The sequence below is a fragment of the Episyrphus balteatus genome, chromosome 4, assembly GCF_945859705.1.
Source record: "Episyrphus balteatus chromosome 4, idEpiBalt1.1, whole genome shotgun sequence".
NCBI classification, from domain to species: Eukaryota; Metazoa; Arthropoda; class Insecta; order Diptera; family Syrphidae; genus Episyrphus; species Episyrphus balteatus.
In genome coordinates, this window is record NC_079137.1 from 8,694,581 (window position 1) to 8,710,373 (window position 15,793).

Below are 15,793 nucleotides of genomic sequence, written 5' to 3' on the forward strand. Positions count from 1 at the left end.
AGAGTAGGATACATTTTTTGTGCTCATTTAATATATCAATTGTTTGGTTTTTTCTTATCTAAGCATTTTTTTTTTTATTTTAATTAATTTTTTTATTTTACAATTTTGTTTTTTTAATTAAAACTAATTTTTTGTTTTATTTACAAAGTACACAACCTAAAAGTGGTCAGGATTTAATTTGTTTTGGGCATTAAATTCCATTTTAAATTATTTTTTATTTTACAATTTAATTTAAAATTATAAATTAATAGAAGCGTTGAATTAAAGATTTTTATTTTATATAAACTTTTAAGGAAAAATGGCATGTGTTTGTTAGGTTTGCAATGAATTTGAGAATTTATAAAGGTTAAAGTTTTTTTTCACTTTGGGTTATTTTTAATGTTTTTTTTCTGGTTTTCAACTATAAAAAACAGTCTTCAATAAGCCTTCAACAATTTTTTAAAATTTTTGTTTTTTTATATTTATTTACAGTGAAGAAATTTAGTTTTTTGTTAGGAATAATACAGGATTAGGAGAAAGGAACACATTTAAAAGATTTAACAGATTTTATATGGATTTTTTTTTTGTTATTTAATTGATGATATGTTAAATATTGATATAGTTTTTATTTTAGAATTAAAAAAAAAATATAATAAATATAACAATAATAAAAACAATATAGAATAAAATAAAATACAAAAAATACAAGAAAACAAAAAAAAAATACTTAAAATGAAAATAAAAATTTGTAAATTTGAATAAGTTTTGAAAAGTTTTACATTCAATTCGCAAGACTACGTCTGTAGTCTTGAAAATTTGTGAAGTATTTGCTAGGGTTATAGATAACTAAAGTTGGAATTGGCTTAAATAATTTAATTGAACTCAATATGAGTTCAATTAAATTAATTCAAATTGCTTAAAATGTAGCTTTGGTGAATAAAAATCATTTTGTTATTCCACTAATTTGTATTTTTCATTAATAACATACCAGCTTACATTTACATTAGAAATCCATTCCATATCAAATCATTTTGATATTTTTGTGTCAAGAGAAAAATCCCAATTAGACTTGTGCCCCAATAAGAGTTTTATAGAAAAACATTTTTCAAGCTATTCAAAATCAAATTTGAATTTTGTATTGCATATTTTACGGGTATCGTCAACAAAAATGTTATTCTTTGTTGCATACTTTAAGGATTTATAAGAAATAGATGTTTTACTCAGTGAATATTTTCATCGAAAATATTTTTAAATAGAACCCCTTGCAACAAAAAGTATGCAACAAAATTCATCGATTGGTTGGTTCTAAAATGCTGCATACTTTTAGGCCAGTATTTATGAATTTGCTTATTGATGGTATTTGGCTAGGTGATGTTGTTGTTTGTAACGATTGAACTGAAATTTTTTTACCGTTCAGTTTTTTTTGTTGTATATTTCTAGGCTCATTCATTCTGCTGGATTTTCTTTATAAGCCTCAAAACTTCCACACAAAAAAAAAAACAACATTTTCAACAACTTGGTAACTCAAATAAATACAAAAAAACGGGTCCCATCCTTGCATCAGTCTGATCGTAATTAACTCCATAGACAGCAAGAAATTCGAACAGTTCGTCAGATAAAAATCAAATTCAAATTTTCATCTTTTTAGTTGTTTCTACATTTTTCTATCATCAAATTTCTATTTTTCGCTGCAAGCACACTGCATCTTGATAATTTATTAATACAGAGATACACTTCCTTGTGCATCATCAAATTTAAGTTTTTGTATTTTTTTGGCTATTGTTCTCCAGATGCAATATAAAATAAACGCAATGTTTAACGGTGTTACAAACTTTCAAAGGAAAACTTTTAAAAACCTCATTTTTTCAATACTCCCAAGAAACTCTAAAACAATAGAAACTGAAAATTTAAAAAAACTAAAATTAAAACAACTAAAAATTTAATTTTTTATAATTTGATTTGTTTTATTTTTTCATTTTGTTTTTTATTTTTTTTTTTTCGAATTATTTATATTAATTTTCTTAAAAAACTAAATTAACAAACGAAAAAAAAAAATTAAATTTTATAATATTTTCTCCTTTCAACTTAAATTTTAAAACAATTATTATTTTTTTTTTTAAATTAAAATCTACAAAATTAAATGAAATAACTTAAACTTAAAAAGTCTTCTTTTTAATTAATATTAAATGTTTTTTAAGTTTTTATTTAATTCCTTAATTTTAAATACATCACAATGTTGTCACAACTAAAATGAAATTCTTAATTTAAAATCTAAAAAAAATAATACAAAATAATATTTACAAAAAATAATGAAAAAATAAATTAATAAGGTACAAGAATAAATAATTGTGTTGATGGATTTTTGTAATAATTTTTTGGAAAAGGATATCTACTACAATAAGCTCTCACATTTCTTTTAATTATTTTTTTTTTATTTTTTTACTCATATTCACATATTTAAATATTTTTTAAATATTTTTTTTTATTTACACTAAAAAAGATAAAAGAAGAAAGGACACAAAAAAAGAAAAATCATGAAATAAAAAGAAAAAAAAAAGGATATTTACAAAATGTCAGAGGAATTTTAATTTATTTCATTGTTTCCTCATTAAATATTCGAAGAAGGAACTCTTGACTGTTTTATTTTTTTTTTTTTATTTTTTTTTCGTTTATTTCATTGAGGCTTTTGCTTACTTTTGCCATTTTTACTTTATTTTTTTCTTTGTTTGTTTTTTTTTGTGTTGTTGTATTTACAGGATCACAATATGTACAAATGTCCTTGTTTTATCTTCTCTCCACATCTCATTTTCGTTTTCACAAGAAAAAAAAAATTATCCTTCCTTAAGTCTATGGTTTTTTTCTCTTTTTTTTTTATTTACAATTTTGGATCGACTCCTTACTCGATTCCAACTCTTCTCACGCCTTGGCTGTTGTTGTATTACAGTTGACTACGTCTGTGCTGGTTGTTGTTGGTGTAGTTGTTGTTGCAAGGACTGTTGTTGGCTGTTGGATAGAGTCCGAGTTATTATTCGGACTTCGATCAACATTCATGTCCTTTGGACATGCAGACGATGATGTTGATGTTGATGATGATGATGATGTGGATGTGGTGGATGTTTGTGGGGCAGGGAGTTGTTGGTTCGATGATGGTTGTTGTTGTTGTTGCTGCGACTGCTGCTTTGACTGTCGTCGATTCCAGCCAAAATTTAAAGCAGCCGTTAGTTTGTTCTGACCACTGCCATTGCCACTGCTACCACTTCCTCGAATTCCCCCACCCACACCTCGACCAATTGATGAGGCCGGTGTGCTGCTGTGATGATGACTATATCCCGAATCGGAGCCAAAACTCGAATCACCCCCGCCGCCAACGCTGCTTCCTCCTCTCGAGTACAATTGATGGCTGTGCTGCTGATGATGATGGTGTCCTGTCGCTGCTGCTGCATGATGATGATGATGCTGATGTGTGTTCGGTCGATAGGAGCCCATGATCCCTGCGGAACTCGTATAGTCTGGAGCAATATATTCTGGATATGATAGTGGCCCACCGCCACCAACCAGTGCCGTCGCATTGCGTCCAACTGTGTTCGGCAGCAGCTGATGTTGTTGCTGTCGGGCACACGAGTCGTAGAGGTATCCTTCATGGAAAATAGGTTCCGCATAGCCGTAGGTCGGTTCAATGGGATCCATTGGAGGAACTATTCGTCGGCGGTCAATGCTTCGTGGATTCGTCCTGGAACGCATCGAACTCAACAAGTTACTGGCTGCATAGTACGGCTGGGGATAGCGATTCGGATGATTGACTATGTTTCGTTCACGGAAGATTGTCGCCACCGCCGAAGCTGGATGGTGGAGTTGATTGTTGATGCGATTACGCCGTTCGACTTCGTTCTCCAGCGTATTGTAGTATTGGGCACGATTGTTGTTAATGTTGTTTGTATTGTTGTTGTTGTTTAAGTTGTTATTCAGACTGTGATGGTGGAAGGTGTTGTTGTTGTAGGCCAATGACATAAGATTGTGATTCCTATTATCGTAGAGATGATTCTGTGCCATTGGCACAGCCATCATATCGCCGACTAACTGTTCTGACCCCGCTGATGTATTGAACTCGTCCATGCTCGAACTGACGGCTACCGCTGTTGGTTGCTTATGGCGGTTATTTTTGCGATTATTGTTCTGTCTGCCGGTTGTGTGCCGCAATACGCCTGACAGAATTCCAGCCGTTCGACTTGGTGCATTATTGTTTGTTGTTAGCGATGAGGAGGCTGATGTTGATGTGGCAGCAGATGTCACTGTTGTAGTGTCATTGTGTGTATTGGATGAAGACGAAGATGATAATAGGGAATTTCGTTCTTGACCGTTGCCATTGTTGTTGTTGTTTGGTTGCGACCCACTGATTCGTTCGTGGTAGATTGTTGAGACAGGTATTGTTGATGCTGTATCAGAGATGGATTTGTTAAAGGATCTCTCACCGGGTAGGGAGAGTTCATCTTCGGCAAAATCATCATCGGAATGCAGTGGTGGCTCGGATTCAGCGTCAGAATCACGTCCGGGACCGAGTTCTTCGTAGACATTGTCATTGGAACGATATGGATCGGGTCCGGGTGATGATGAGACTAGGAATGGTGGTGACCTCGTCATTGGATAACCGCTGGGATAGTGGATTCCTTTTGAATGATGCAACATCTGAAAGAGAGAACAGAAAATGGGGGAAATTAGATTTTTGGTAAAGAAACATAGAGACTTTAGTGATGTTTTGGTGGTGGTTTGATTGTGATGGGTTCTGGACGAAAACGAGTCTTTTGAAATGAAATTTTGTGAAAACAGGAATAATTGAAAAGAGCTGTTTTTTGTGTTTTCCTTTGAAAATTAAAATTTTTAGGTGAAAACTAGACAAATAAAAGTAATTTTTGGAATAGTAGTCTTATTATTGTCTGTATGATAAAGTTCTCTCAATTTATTTGTAAAAACTAACTTTTGGAGAGTTCCTAAAATTTTGGAGAGTTTCCTATTTTTAATATTTTTATAAAGATTTCATAACATTTTTTTAATTTTTGCTATCACTTTCATTCTTATAAGAATAGATACTTGAATAATTAGGTTTTTTGTATTAAAACTAGTCGTTTACTTTTTGGAGAGTTTAAAATTAAAATGTTCTTCATAAAATTTTTACTTTTTAGTCTTACTTTCGTTTTTTTTTAAGCAAAGTGGTTTTGACTTACATATGTATGTATGTATTACTTTTGGAGAGTTTTTATTTTTTTTTTTTTAGAATTGAATTTTTATATTTCGGGAGAGACATTCTTCTCTTAAATATCATTTTTAACACATTTGGTAACGTTTTCAAGGTTTTTATGATGTGATTGAAGTAAATTCTTAAACAAATTTGTGGAGAGTTTATAAATATGGAGAGTTTTTAACAATTTTGGAGACTTTTAAAAGCATAGCCCTGAGTAACCATTGAAAACTTAAACATTTTTTTCTAGAGATTTTTTTTAGATTTTTTTTCAATTTCGTCGAGTTAATGTAGAATTTTGCATGAAATTGTTTTGAAAGAAATTGAAATTTGTTGGAGAGCTTTTTTTTCAAAAAAATTTTAATCGAAAACCATCCCCTTTCTCTTCTTTCAAAAAAAGAAGACAAAATCGGATTTGAATTGACATATTTATATCTGAGATCCTTTTTTCCTATCAAAAATTTATCTGAAATATTCGTATCCTACTTCCTTTTTTCTTACACTTCCTTAAATCTCGTCCTGTTTGATGCAAGAGTGCACAAATGACATGAACCAAAAAAAAAAAAACAAATCTACTTGATCCTTGCATTAAAAAGCTGAGAAGAAAAAAATCACTTCTTTGTATCGAGTTTTATGCTTTCAAGGATTTGAATCAATGTAACGTTTTTTTTTTTCACAGATAAATCCCACTTGTCATGTCAATTGAATTTTTTAAACAAACATTCAATTTAATAAGTGTCAAATAATATCCTTTATGTAATTATTAGATTTTTTTATTTCTCTCTACTTGACATACATTTCCTCTTGGAATTGTATTTACACATAAGTCGACATTAATTGCACTCGAAGGCATATAACAGAAAAAAGGCAAATACACAAAAAAATAAAAATTGCATTGACAGGACATGTGAAGACAAAAAAAAATCAATTAAATCGAATTTGACAACATTCACAGGATTTGCGCTGAGAATGAATTATTTAAATATATTTATTTTTTTTTTTTATTTTTTGCTGTAAAGGATATTGGGTAGGTATGTTTTTTTTTTACATCCCTCTGGTATCAAATTAAATTAAATTAAAACGAGCGAAGGAGGACAAATAAACCAACTCAACATGAGCAAAAAAAAAAAAAAATGGATAAGAGCATTCTCGTTAATCATCCTTAATCACAAGCGTCATCGTATGCTCCTGAATGTTGTATAGGTAGGAACTACTACTCACAACAAAATAATGTATATCGGAAGGACATTGTCGATTAATGCAATCGCAGGATTTATTTATTTTTTTTTGTAATTTTAAAACATCAGTTTTGTTGATATTATTTTTTTTTTACATGAAAAAGGGGGAAGACAGGATATACAAAAGGGGTTGGTTGGTTTCGTTGATAAATAAATGTCAACCCTTATTTTTTTTTTTATATGTAGGTTATTTTTTAAACATAAACACACAAACTGGTTGATAAAAAAAAACACACACAAACACATTGATAAATTTAAATCGTCAACCTTTTGTCCTTTTTTTTTGCTTTGTCTTTTCGATTAAAGTTCTGTGTCTATTTTGTTTTTTTTTTTAAGGTTAAAAGTGTGCTTAAATTCAATAAGCAAATATATACACGGTTGGTAGTGTCAATATCCTGTCAATATTTACGATATTATCCGCACAACAGTTTGTGTTTTAATGCTATCCTGTCTTTGTTGATTGATTTATATATATTTTTTTTTATTCCAGAAAAAAAAAAATGGGGTCAGGATTTATATTATCCTTTTTTTAAATCGAATTTTAAATCATTTTTTGTTTTAAATTTAAATTAAATTAAAATTTTCCTGATAAATCATTTTTATTTAAATAGAAAAGAAAAGTCGTTTTCCAATAATTTTGTTTAAATTAATTAAAGGAATTTTCTAAGAATTAATTCTTTAAATTTATTCATGTATTTTTCTTGTTTTTTTTTTTTTTTTTAATATTCACCATATAATCAATGCAGAAAAACACAAGGACAAAGGATAAATTTTACAAAAAATAAAAAAAAAGCAGGAAAATTTATTAAAATCTCTCTCCACCCACGACGTAATATGGGTTCCTCATTAATATTCAAAAGGCTATTCGTTGCAAATAAAACAAAAACAAGGACTCCAAAAAAAGGACATAAAAAGACGAAACAACAAACACAATAAAAAAAAAATACACGTTGGCGTTTCATATTATTTTCCATTGAATAAAGAACATAACAATGCAAATAAAGTGCGTCCTTTATTCCTGTTTTTTTTTTTTTTTTGTTTTTTTTTTATTTTATTTATTTTCGTGTCTTTCTTGTTTCCAATTTTATGTATATATTTTTTTTTTCTGTTCAAAGCTATGTTATCTCTTCAAAAGGACATTTTTTTCCTACATAAATATACATAAATCTAATCCTCTATAGAGAGATAGATGAAGAAAAAAAATATATATTTTCAACAATTAAAAATAAATAACGATGTCCTTTTTATTCATTTGTCACTGAAGGATAAAAGCTTTTTCTTAAATTCTTGTCTCCTGTTTTTTTTTTTTTTTTTTTTTTGTTAAATTACATCATTCATCTCAACTCATGCAGATAGGCGACTCTCGGCCTTATGTTAATACTTAACAGAGACACAGTAAAAAAATAAAAAAAAAAGGATTAACAGGATTCTCAAAAAAAAAAAAAAAAAAAATAAGTACAGGTCTTCATTAAAGAGAAAAGACGAGGAAAACCCATTCATTTGCATAAACTGGTTGTACGACAAAAAAAAAAGGATAGGATAAGGATGTTTCCCCCTTTTAAAAGAAGGAACGTGTGTAGTATTAGCAACGGAAGAGGAAACAAAAGGCCACGGCCGTTAAAGAAAAAAAAATATTTTTTTTTTTTTTTTTTTTGAAAAGCGACAGTAATTGAGTATGAAATGTGAGGGATTTTATGTCATCACTTTCTGTGAGCTCCTTGAAGAAGGAAGAATGCACATTTTTATTCATTTTTCATATAAAACATATCTAGGTTATGTGAGGAAAGGCAACGCTAACGTATTTGTCAAAGGGGTTGAACTTTCAAAATAAATTGTCTTTAAATGTTTTTTTTTTTTTTTTAATGTGATTTTAAAATCCTTGACAAAAGGAAATTTACACGTGCAGAATCGGTAATCTTGATGATTTTTGTACTTTATCTGGTGTTTCCTGAGATTTAATTAAATGTTAGGGCAACGAAGACTTGTGAGATGGTGAAATCCGTAACGGAATTGATGGATTGGGGTAGAGGTAGGTAATTAAATAAAAGTAAACGTTCAAATAAAAAATACTTTGAAGGTCCTTTAAGTATTTAGATTGAAAATGTCGAGTTGAAGTTGCCTGAACAGCCAGGGGTTTAAAATTATTTTTTTAAACAAAAAAAACTAAAAAAATAGGTACGGTATAATAAACAAAATTTTTTTTGTTTAAAAAAAAAAAATTGTTGAAAAATAAATTTTTTTTATGAAAAAAAAAAATATTTTCTTGTAAAAGAAATTAAAATAATTGAATACTTTTTGAAAATGTTTTTTTTTCTGTTGAAAATAAAAAAAAATATACCAGTTTTTTTTTTTTTGAAATCTTAGAAACAACCTCAAGGAAAGAAGTCATTGTAAAAAACAAAACATTCAAACAAATTCTATTCTTGGCTCGAAAAGTTCCTTAACTTTGAGTGTTATTTTTGACACTTTGATGAAAATTCTGTGATACTTCCTTACCGGAAGCCATTTTGTTATTCCAAATAAAAATACAAAAACAGAAACAAGAAAATTGTTATTCTATTAAAAGGTTTTTCTCAAAAAATCTCGTTTAAAAATATTCTTAGTGTCTTTTAATTAAAGGTATCACAAGACTGTCATTAAAAATAAAAAATAATGGGAAATAATTTTTTCTTTATAATTTCTCTCCCCTTCAACACCTGCCACTGTCACATCCTGTCAAATCAAATTTCTCCCACAAAAACACACAATCCCTACTTCATTATCAAAGTAAAATACATCAAATTGACAAATAATTTTTGATCCTTAAAATCCATGAATGTCTCTCTTATTTCCTATCATATTTCTTATACACACCACACCATATACAAACAAGAAAAAATTAAATGACAAAAAAATAAATAAAATGATAAATTCAATTTCAAAGGAGCATTATTATAGCTTCCTTTTATTTATCTGTCTTTACCTCCTTTTTTTCTTTTCATTTTCTGTACTAACTATAAATTTCAATGTAATGTGATATTTTGATATAAACGAGAAGTGTGTATATAGGCATACCTATAATAATGTCTTTATAAAAAAAAGAGAATCCGCGTAAAAAGTCATTGACAAATAACAAATAAAAATATACACAAATATCCTTTGTCATAAAAAAGAAAAAAAAAAATGAACAATATCACACACAATAATGATAATAATAAAAATAATAATCATAATAATAATGATCATGATAAAGACAGCGAGAAGGAAATGTGATTCCTTGACAATTTGTATATTGCAAAAAAATACAAATAAAAATGAAAATAAAAATTAAATCAAAAGAAATGATCCAGGACGAAAATAATCATAACAATAAAATCGAATGAAAAAAAAAAAAAAATAATAAAATAATCATACTCATAGAAACTCATCCGTGTGTATAAAAGATATGGATACACGAATTTAACGTACCCATTATCCTTCTCTTTATCCAATCTTCTTGAACGATTTTATCTTTGCTTCTTTTTTTTTTCTCATGAATTCAATGAATTTGATGTTTTCAAAATATCAAATTTCACCTCTTTCTTTACTTGACTGACAACCAGATAGACATACACAATGACATACACCATTCAGAAGGAATGGAATATTTTGACAGGACCTGCCTAAATGTTTTGATTTCTATTATATCACACACATAAACACATCTATCACAAGAAAAAAATAAGAAGGATTTAATCGAATTAAACAATTAAATTTCGCAGAAGAAAAAAAAGGATATATCATCGCCACCGGATATTTGTGCTCATTTTTCAAAACAAAATTAAAAGGATATTCCACAGAATATATCCTTATTTTAACCTAAAACTATGGGTATCACAGAAAAACAGAGCAATCTTCTTCTTACAAAATCAAACTTGTGTCCTTCTGTGATGATGTATTATATAGTTGTTGTTTTTGTATTTGAGAGAAAACTAACCACAGTTTCCTAGAATATACTATATATATGTATATAATATTATCCCTGCAGCTACTTTCTAACAATCACAGATAACCCATTCATCCAGTTATCCTTTCAGAGAAAATTTCACCTCCTCCTACAAACCAAAGCTTTTCCTACATTTACACTCTGAATAAGGATATTTCTCCATTCCATATCATATACATGAAACCCACTCGATTAATAATTACAATTGCAATTAAATCCTTGTGGTCTTCTGTTGTGGTATGCAATTTCCATTGTGAACAATATGCATGTATGTGTTTTTGGGTTATATTGTTATAGTTTTATTCAGAAAACATAGAAATAGAAACATATACTGCGTGTTATAATTTCTATAAAACGAAAACAATGAAAAGGGATTGGGGGGATCAAAATCTTTTTAAACTCTGAATGTTTGATTGTTGTTGTTGGGTGGCTTGAAAGGGGTTTCTGCTGTGTGCATTTATCTTGAAATTGTCTTAAAACCATGATTGACCAGATAGATTTCTATTTTGTATTTATATATATATAATTTATATATATTTTCCTCTTTCTCTTTTTACTTTTGATGTTTGTGATATTTTGATATAATTGAGTCTCCGTCTCTTAAGGGTGATATATATTGTCTTTTTCAAGGTTTTTTGTAACTATGTACAACTAAAATGGCTACACAAAAAGGATATCATCAATTTTGATTAGGACTCTTGTAATTGCCTTTTCTATATAATATCTTAGATATCATTTTCAGCAAAACAAGTGGTTTGAATGGCAATTTATAGTATAATATTTTGAATTGATATTTTGAATGAAAACAAGATTTTCATTTCGAAGAAATTATTATGTCAAAGACATACAAAAAAAAAACTATTATCGATTAAAGGATATGTTTTTAGGATAAATCAATCTATTTTCTTTGAATGAGTTAATGGTTATGTCATTTTACTGAAATATAGGTCAGAATATTTGATTATCTATATTTGTTTAATTTAAATGACCAATATTTGTGGTGATAAATTTAAGGTATCACAAAAGTTAAGGTATTCAGTACTGTGTTTTAGCCTTATGATTTAATGGTTTGTGTGTTTTGAAAAATAGTCTTTTATAATTTGTAAAAATATTTTATTTAAAAGAGTCTCTAAGGTATCACAGAAACGTATCACAAGAATTATAAAGTCTGTATTTGATAAAAGAATGACTTATAAAAGATTCTGTTGTGTTATTTAAACTTTATAGGTATATCACACAAATTGCTGTGTATCACAAGTATTTATATTCATGTAATTGATAAAAAAAAATCCGAGTAAGGAAAATATAGCAAACTTTGGTGTTTTTTTTCAAAATTTTTCTTTGATTTTTCTATGTGATATCACCGAAATATATCATACAGTAAATTGTGAAAGACAAAATTATTTTGAGTTTCTCGATACGGTTTTCTGATACAAGTAAATTTTAAGGTATCACAGAAATGTTAAGCGTTTCCTACTATGTATCACAGATAAATTAATAATTAAAATTAAAAGATCTCTTGACAAATTCATCTGTGATTAAACAACAGTAAGTTCTTGTTGGTTTTTAAGATATATTAAAGGTATCACAGAAATATCGAGCCTTTTTTGTAATATATCACAAATTTATCAGAACTTTTTTAAAGGATCCCTTGACAAAATCATCTGCCCTTCGAAAAAAAGCTAGTTTTTATTGATTTTTCAAGTGATATTCAAGGTATCACAGAACTTTTCACCTTATTCTCTGATATATCACAAAATTACTAAAATTTATTCAAATGATCTGTGAGCAGATTGTACAGAAAATCATCTTTAATAGCAGTAAAGGAAATCTCGGTACATTTAATAAATGTTTTTTGAAGGTATCACAGAATCAATCATCACAATCATTTTTAGTTCGTATTTAAAAAATCTGAATCTTACCTCAACATTATGATGATGTCTCATAACCAACGGCCGATGTCCTAAATGCGCATCCGGATCTTCATATGTCACCGAATGTCCACCCGGCAATCCACCGTTCATATGTGGACCACGGGTTGGTGTCTTGCAGGGTAAAAAGTTTTGAACTTTTCTTTTATTTCTGAAAGTAAACAAACAAACAAAAATTAAATTAAAATCACTTTTCAATATTGAAGATATACAAGAATAGAATTAGTATTGTCCTGACAAAACATTTAATTTCAAAAAACCCTCATGTCCTTTCTATTCGACGTAGATATTTTTTGTAAATTGTATGTCCTATGATTTATGTGTGTAATATAAACACAGACTGTATATTAAATTTGACTTTTCCCTTACTCTCACTCCATTATTGTTGGCATTTTGAACGTAATATTAATTTGCATGTCATTGTTGGCATTTGAAATGGAGTATTACTATCCACCATAACATACAATGTAGACGCATAGACGACAACAACATGACGCACAATATTGTGATTGAGGGTGTGAGTTGAAATGGTGTGTTTTTTTTTTATTCGTTAAAAAGTGTATGTGTAGGTATATCTAAAAATTCAATCTTTAAATGTGAATAAATATTTAAATTAGCAGCGACAACAGCAGAAGTTTGAATTATTGACAATATACAACAACATCAACACAGAACACAAAAATCACACAACCCTCTTCAATAAAAAAAATTTGATTTTTAAATAAAACTCCTGTCTCGCACAGAATTCATTTCAAAAAGTGCCAACTTCGTTTGAATGCAAAAAAAAAAAGAAAAGTTGAGAAAAATTTTATTTTCAAGGGAAATGAGAAATATTTTAATTAATTTGAAAAGATTGACGAAACAAAATCGAAGAAAGGCAGAATCAAGAGGTTTTTTAAAAATTATTTTTGTTCTTTACTTCAATCACAATGATTTTTTAGACAGGTTAAATCGTTTGTATCCAGTAAGATAGATTCTTTTATAGACATTTGAAATCTATTAAAAAGTACTAATTGTGTTGATATTTGTCAAAAATATAGGTTGTGGAATGTATGTGGATCGTAAGTGTATTTTTTTCTTGCAGATATTTTTAGATATTTTTAAAGCTCCCCATGAAAACTATGTGCTTATGGCATAGGTGAGAAAACAGTTTTAATTTTCAGTGATTTAGAATATAAGTTGTTGTGGAACGTATGTGGATCGTACTTTGTTTTAATAATAGCTTTTAAAGCAATTTTAAATGTTTCAAAGAAACAACTAGATGTAATAGTCCCTAGAAAAAAAAATGTTGTTTGTCTATGATTTGCCAAATCTTTTCTTGTGGAATGTATGTGGATCAGTGTGGATGTTTTAATCAGTTCTAAATATATCTCAAAAGCCTTTTTGAGTAAGGATAAACGAAAAATGCATTCTTTTTTAATGATTTTCAAAAATATTTCATGTAGAAGATAATACAATCCACATATTATGTGGATCATAAAAAATTCTTTCGAAAAACTTGACAAATCAATTTGGTTAACAACATCAAACATGTTAAAACAATTATGTACGTACAAAATTCGATGACATTAAAAAACCACTTGTGTTATGAACAGGCTTCTAGTCAATTTTTTGGATAAAATTTGTTAAAAAGCAAGATGTTTATAGAATTATTGTTTGTTTGATACTGAATAATTTAGCCGAAAATTTTTTTTAGAAATTCCAATTTTTGAACAAGTTATGACCTGTGGATTCCATGTGGATCGTAAGTTATAATTTTAAATTTGCATAAAAATAGAGTAAAAGACTTTTGTAAACGTATTTGATGGTCGTTTTCATTTTGCTTAGCCAAAAAGGTCATTAATTTTAATAAATCAAAGTCCATTGGATAGGACATGCGGACTTTAGTTCCTCTTCATTTCAAATGGACAACTACTACTCTCTGATGTTTTGTAAATGTTTTTTTTTTTTCTTCTAATATCTCTATTGAATTATAAAGACTAAGTAAGATAAATCGTTATCGAATGGCACCATAGAGATATATCATTTTCTTTTGCCCTTATCATTCACCCACACACATATCCTTGACTACTTGGCTTTTTTTTTTCTTCATAGAAACATATCAGAAGAAAATCAAGGATGGGAGTGGGAGAGGTAAAATCACAACATTTTAATTCCATGTTTGGCCATAAATCACCCATAAAAGAAAAAGCAAACAAGTGCTATTCTTAATTTTCAATTTTGTGAATATACCCTTGGTGCCAAGGAGCAATAGCAACAGCAGCAGCACCACCAGGAGCATTGGAAACAAAATTAAATAATAATAGACGATGGAATATAAAATTAACTCGTAAGTGAAATTGTTCACTTTTTCGTTGTCGTCATCGTCGTCTTCGCTGTTGTTCGTGTTCTACATGCAATTTATTATCCTTTTCTTTATTTTTTTTTTTGTTCTTCCTCTTTGAAAATACAATGTATCCTTTTTGACATCCTTACTCACCGGTGTATTTTCTATATTATGTTTTATAGAAAGAGGGGTTGAAGAGGGCATGACACGAGGTGTATTGTATATTTTTTTTTTTTGAAGGAGTAAGACAATTTTAAATTGTATTAAGCTATAACAAGAAATTTTTTTTTTCTTCAAAAAAAAAAAAAAAACTCATACTCGCGTGTTCATGTTTTCACATAATATTTCCAAATACCTCTCTAAACATTGAGAATATACTCCTACTACATCCAAAAAAGTTGAAGATTTTGCTATTTTCTTAGCTCGCGCGAGATTGTTGGTTTTTTTGAGAAGGATGAGAAAAGTGTCAGAGAATATTTAACACATAGGATGCATGACTCCTTGTACTCCCCTTTCTCCCCCTCCCCTATTCCTTGAATTTGAATCCTTCCTTCCAAACTTTTGATACAGAGTATTCGTTATTCTTATATTCCCTGATGAGGTTAAAAGTGGGGAGGCATGTTGTAGAATGTATACCTTGTTACCTTCTCTAAGAAAAGTTATCCTTTTCATATATGAATATGGCAGGTTTCTCCCTCTCCTTTATTTTTTTTTTTTTTTTTTTTTGAGGACACATTTTCGAGTGTATATTTAATTAAAAATGCTTCAGATACTTTTTTGGCAATGGCGTGGTTGGAGCGCCAGAGTTGGTGGAGGATAAAGGAAAGGAACCATTGTACTCGCTCACTCGCAGAGACTATATGTTGTAGAGAAAGGTTTTATTATAAGTGAATTTGAATATTTTGCATTCATGTGGGATGAATTATTAAATTAAGGAACTCTTTGGAGCGCGATAAAATATAAGAATGGAAATATACACACATATACAACTACCTTTAACAATTTATAATAATGTACATGGAAGTTTAACGAGTTTTTTTTTTTTAAGAGACAGAGAAAGACAGAACAAGTAGGTAGATAAAGCTTACGCAGTGCGGAATAACGATGATAAATTGTTGATGG

General features: G+C 28.9%; 1 protein-coding gene across 1 annotated transcript in view; it reads right to left on the minus strand.

Moving 5' to 3' along the window:
• Positions 1-2,651: 2,651 nt before the first annotated feature.
• LOC129918352 (probable serine/threonine-protein kinase DDB_G0282963) overlaps positions 2,652-15,793 on the minus strand; it is a 61,989-nt gene continuing 48,847 nt past the window's right edge. The window contains exons 4-5 of the mRNA XM_055998828.1: positions 12,337-12,496; positions 2,652-4,662 (exon numbers count right to left, since the gene is read on the minus strand). Coding sequence (XP_055854803.1) covers positions 2,896-4,662; positions 12,337-12,496 — 1,927 coding nt within the window. The 3' untranslated portion in view covers positions 2,652-2,895. The remainder of the gene's footprint in view (positions 4,663-12,336; positions 12,497-15,793) is intronic.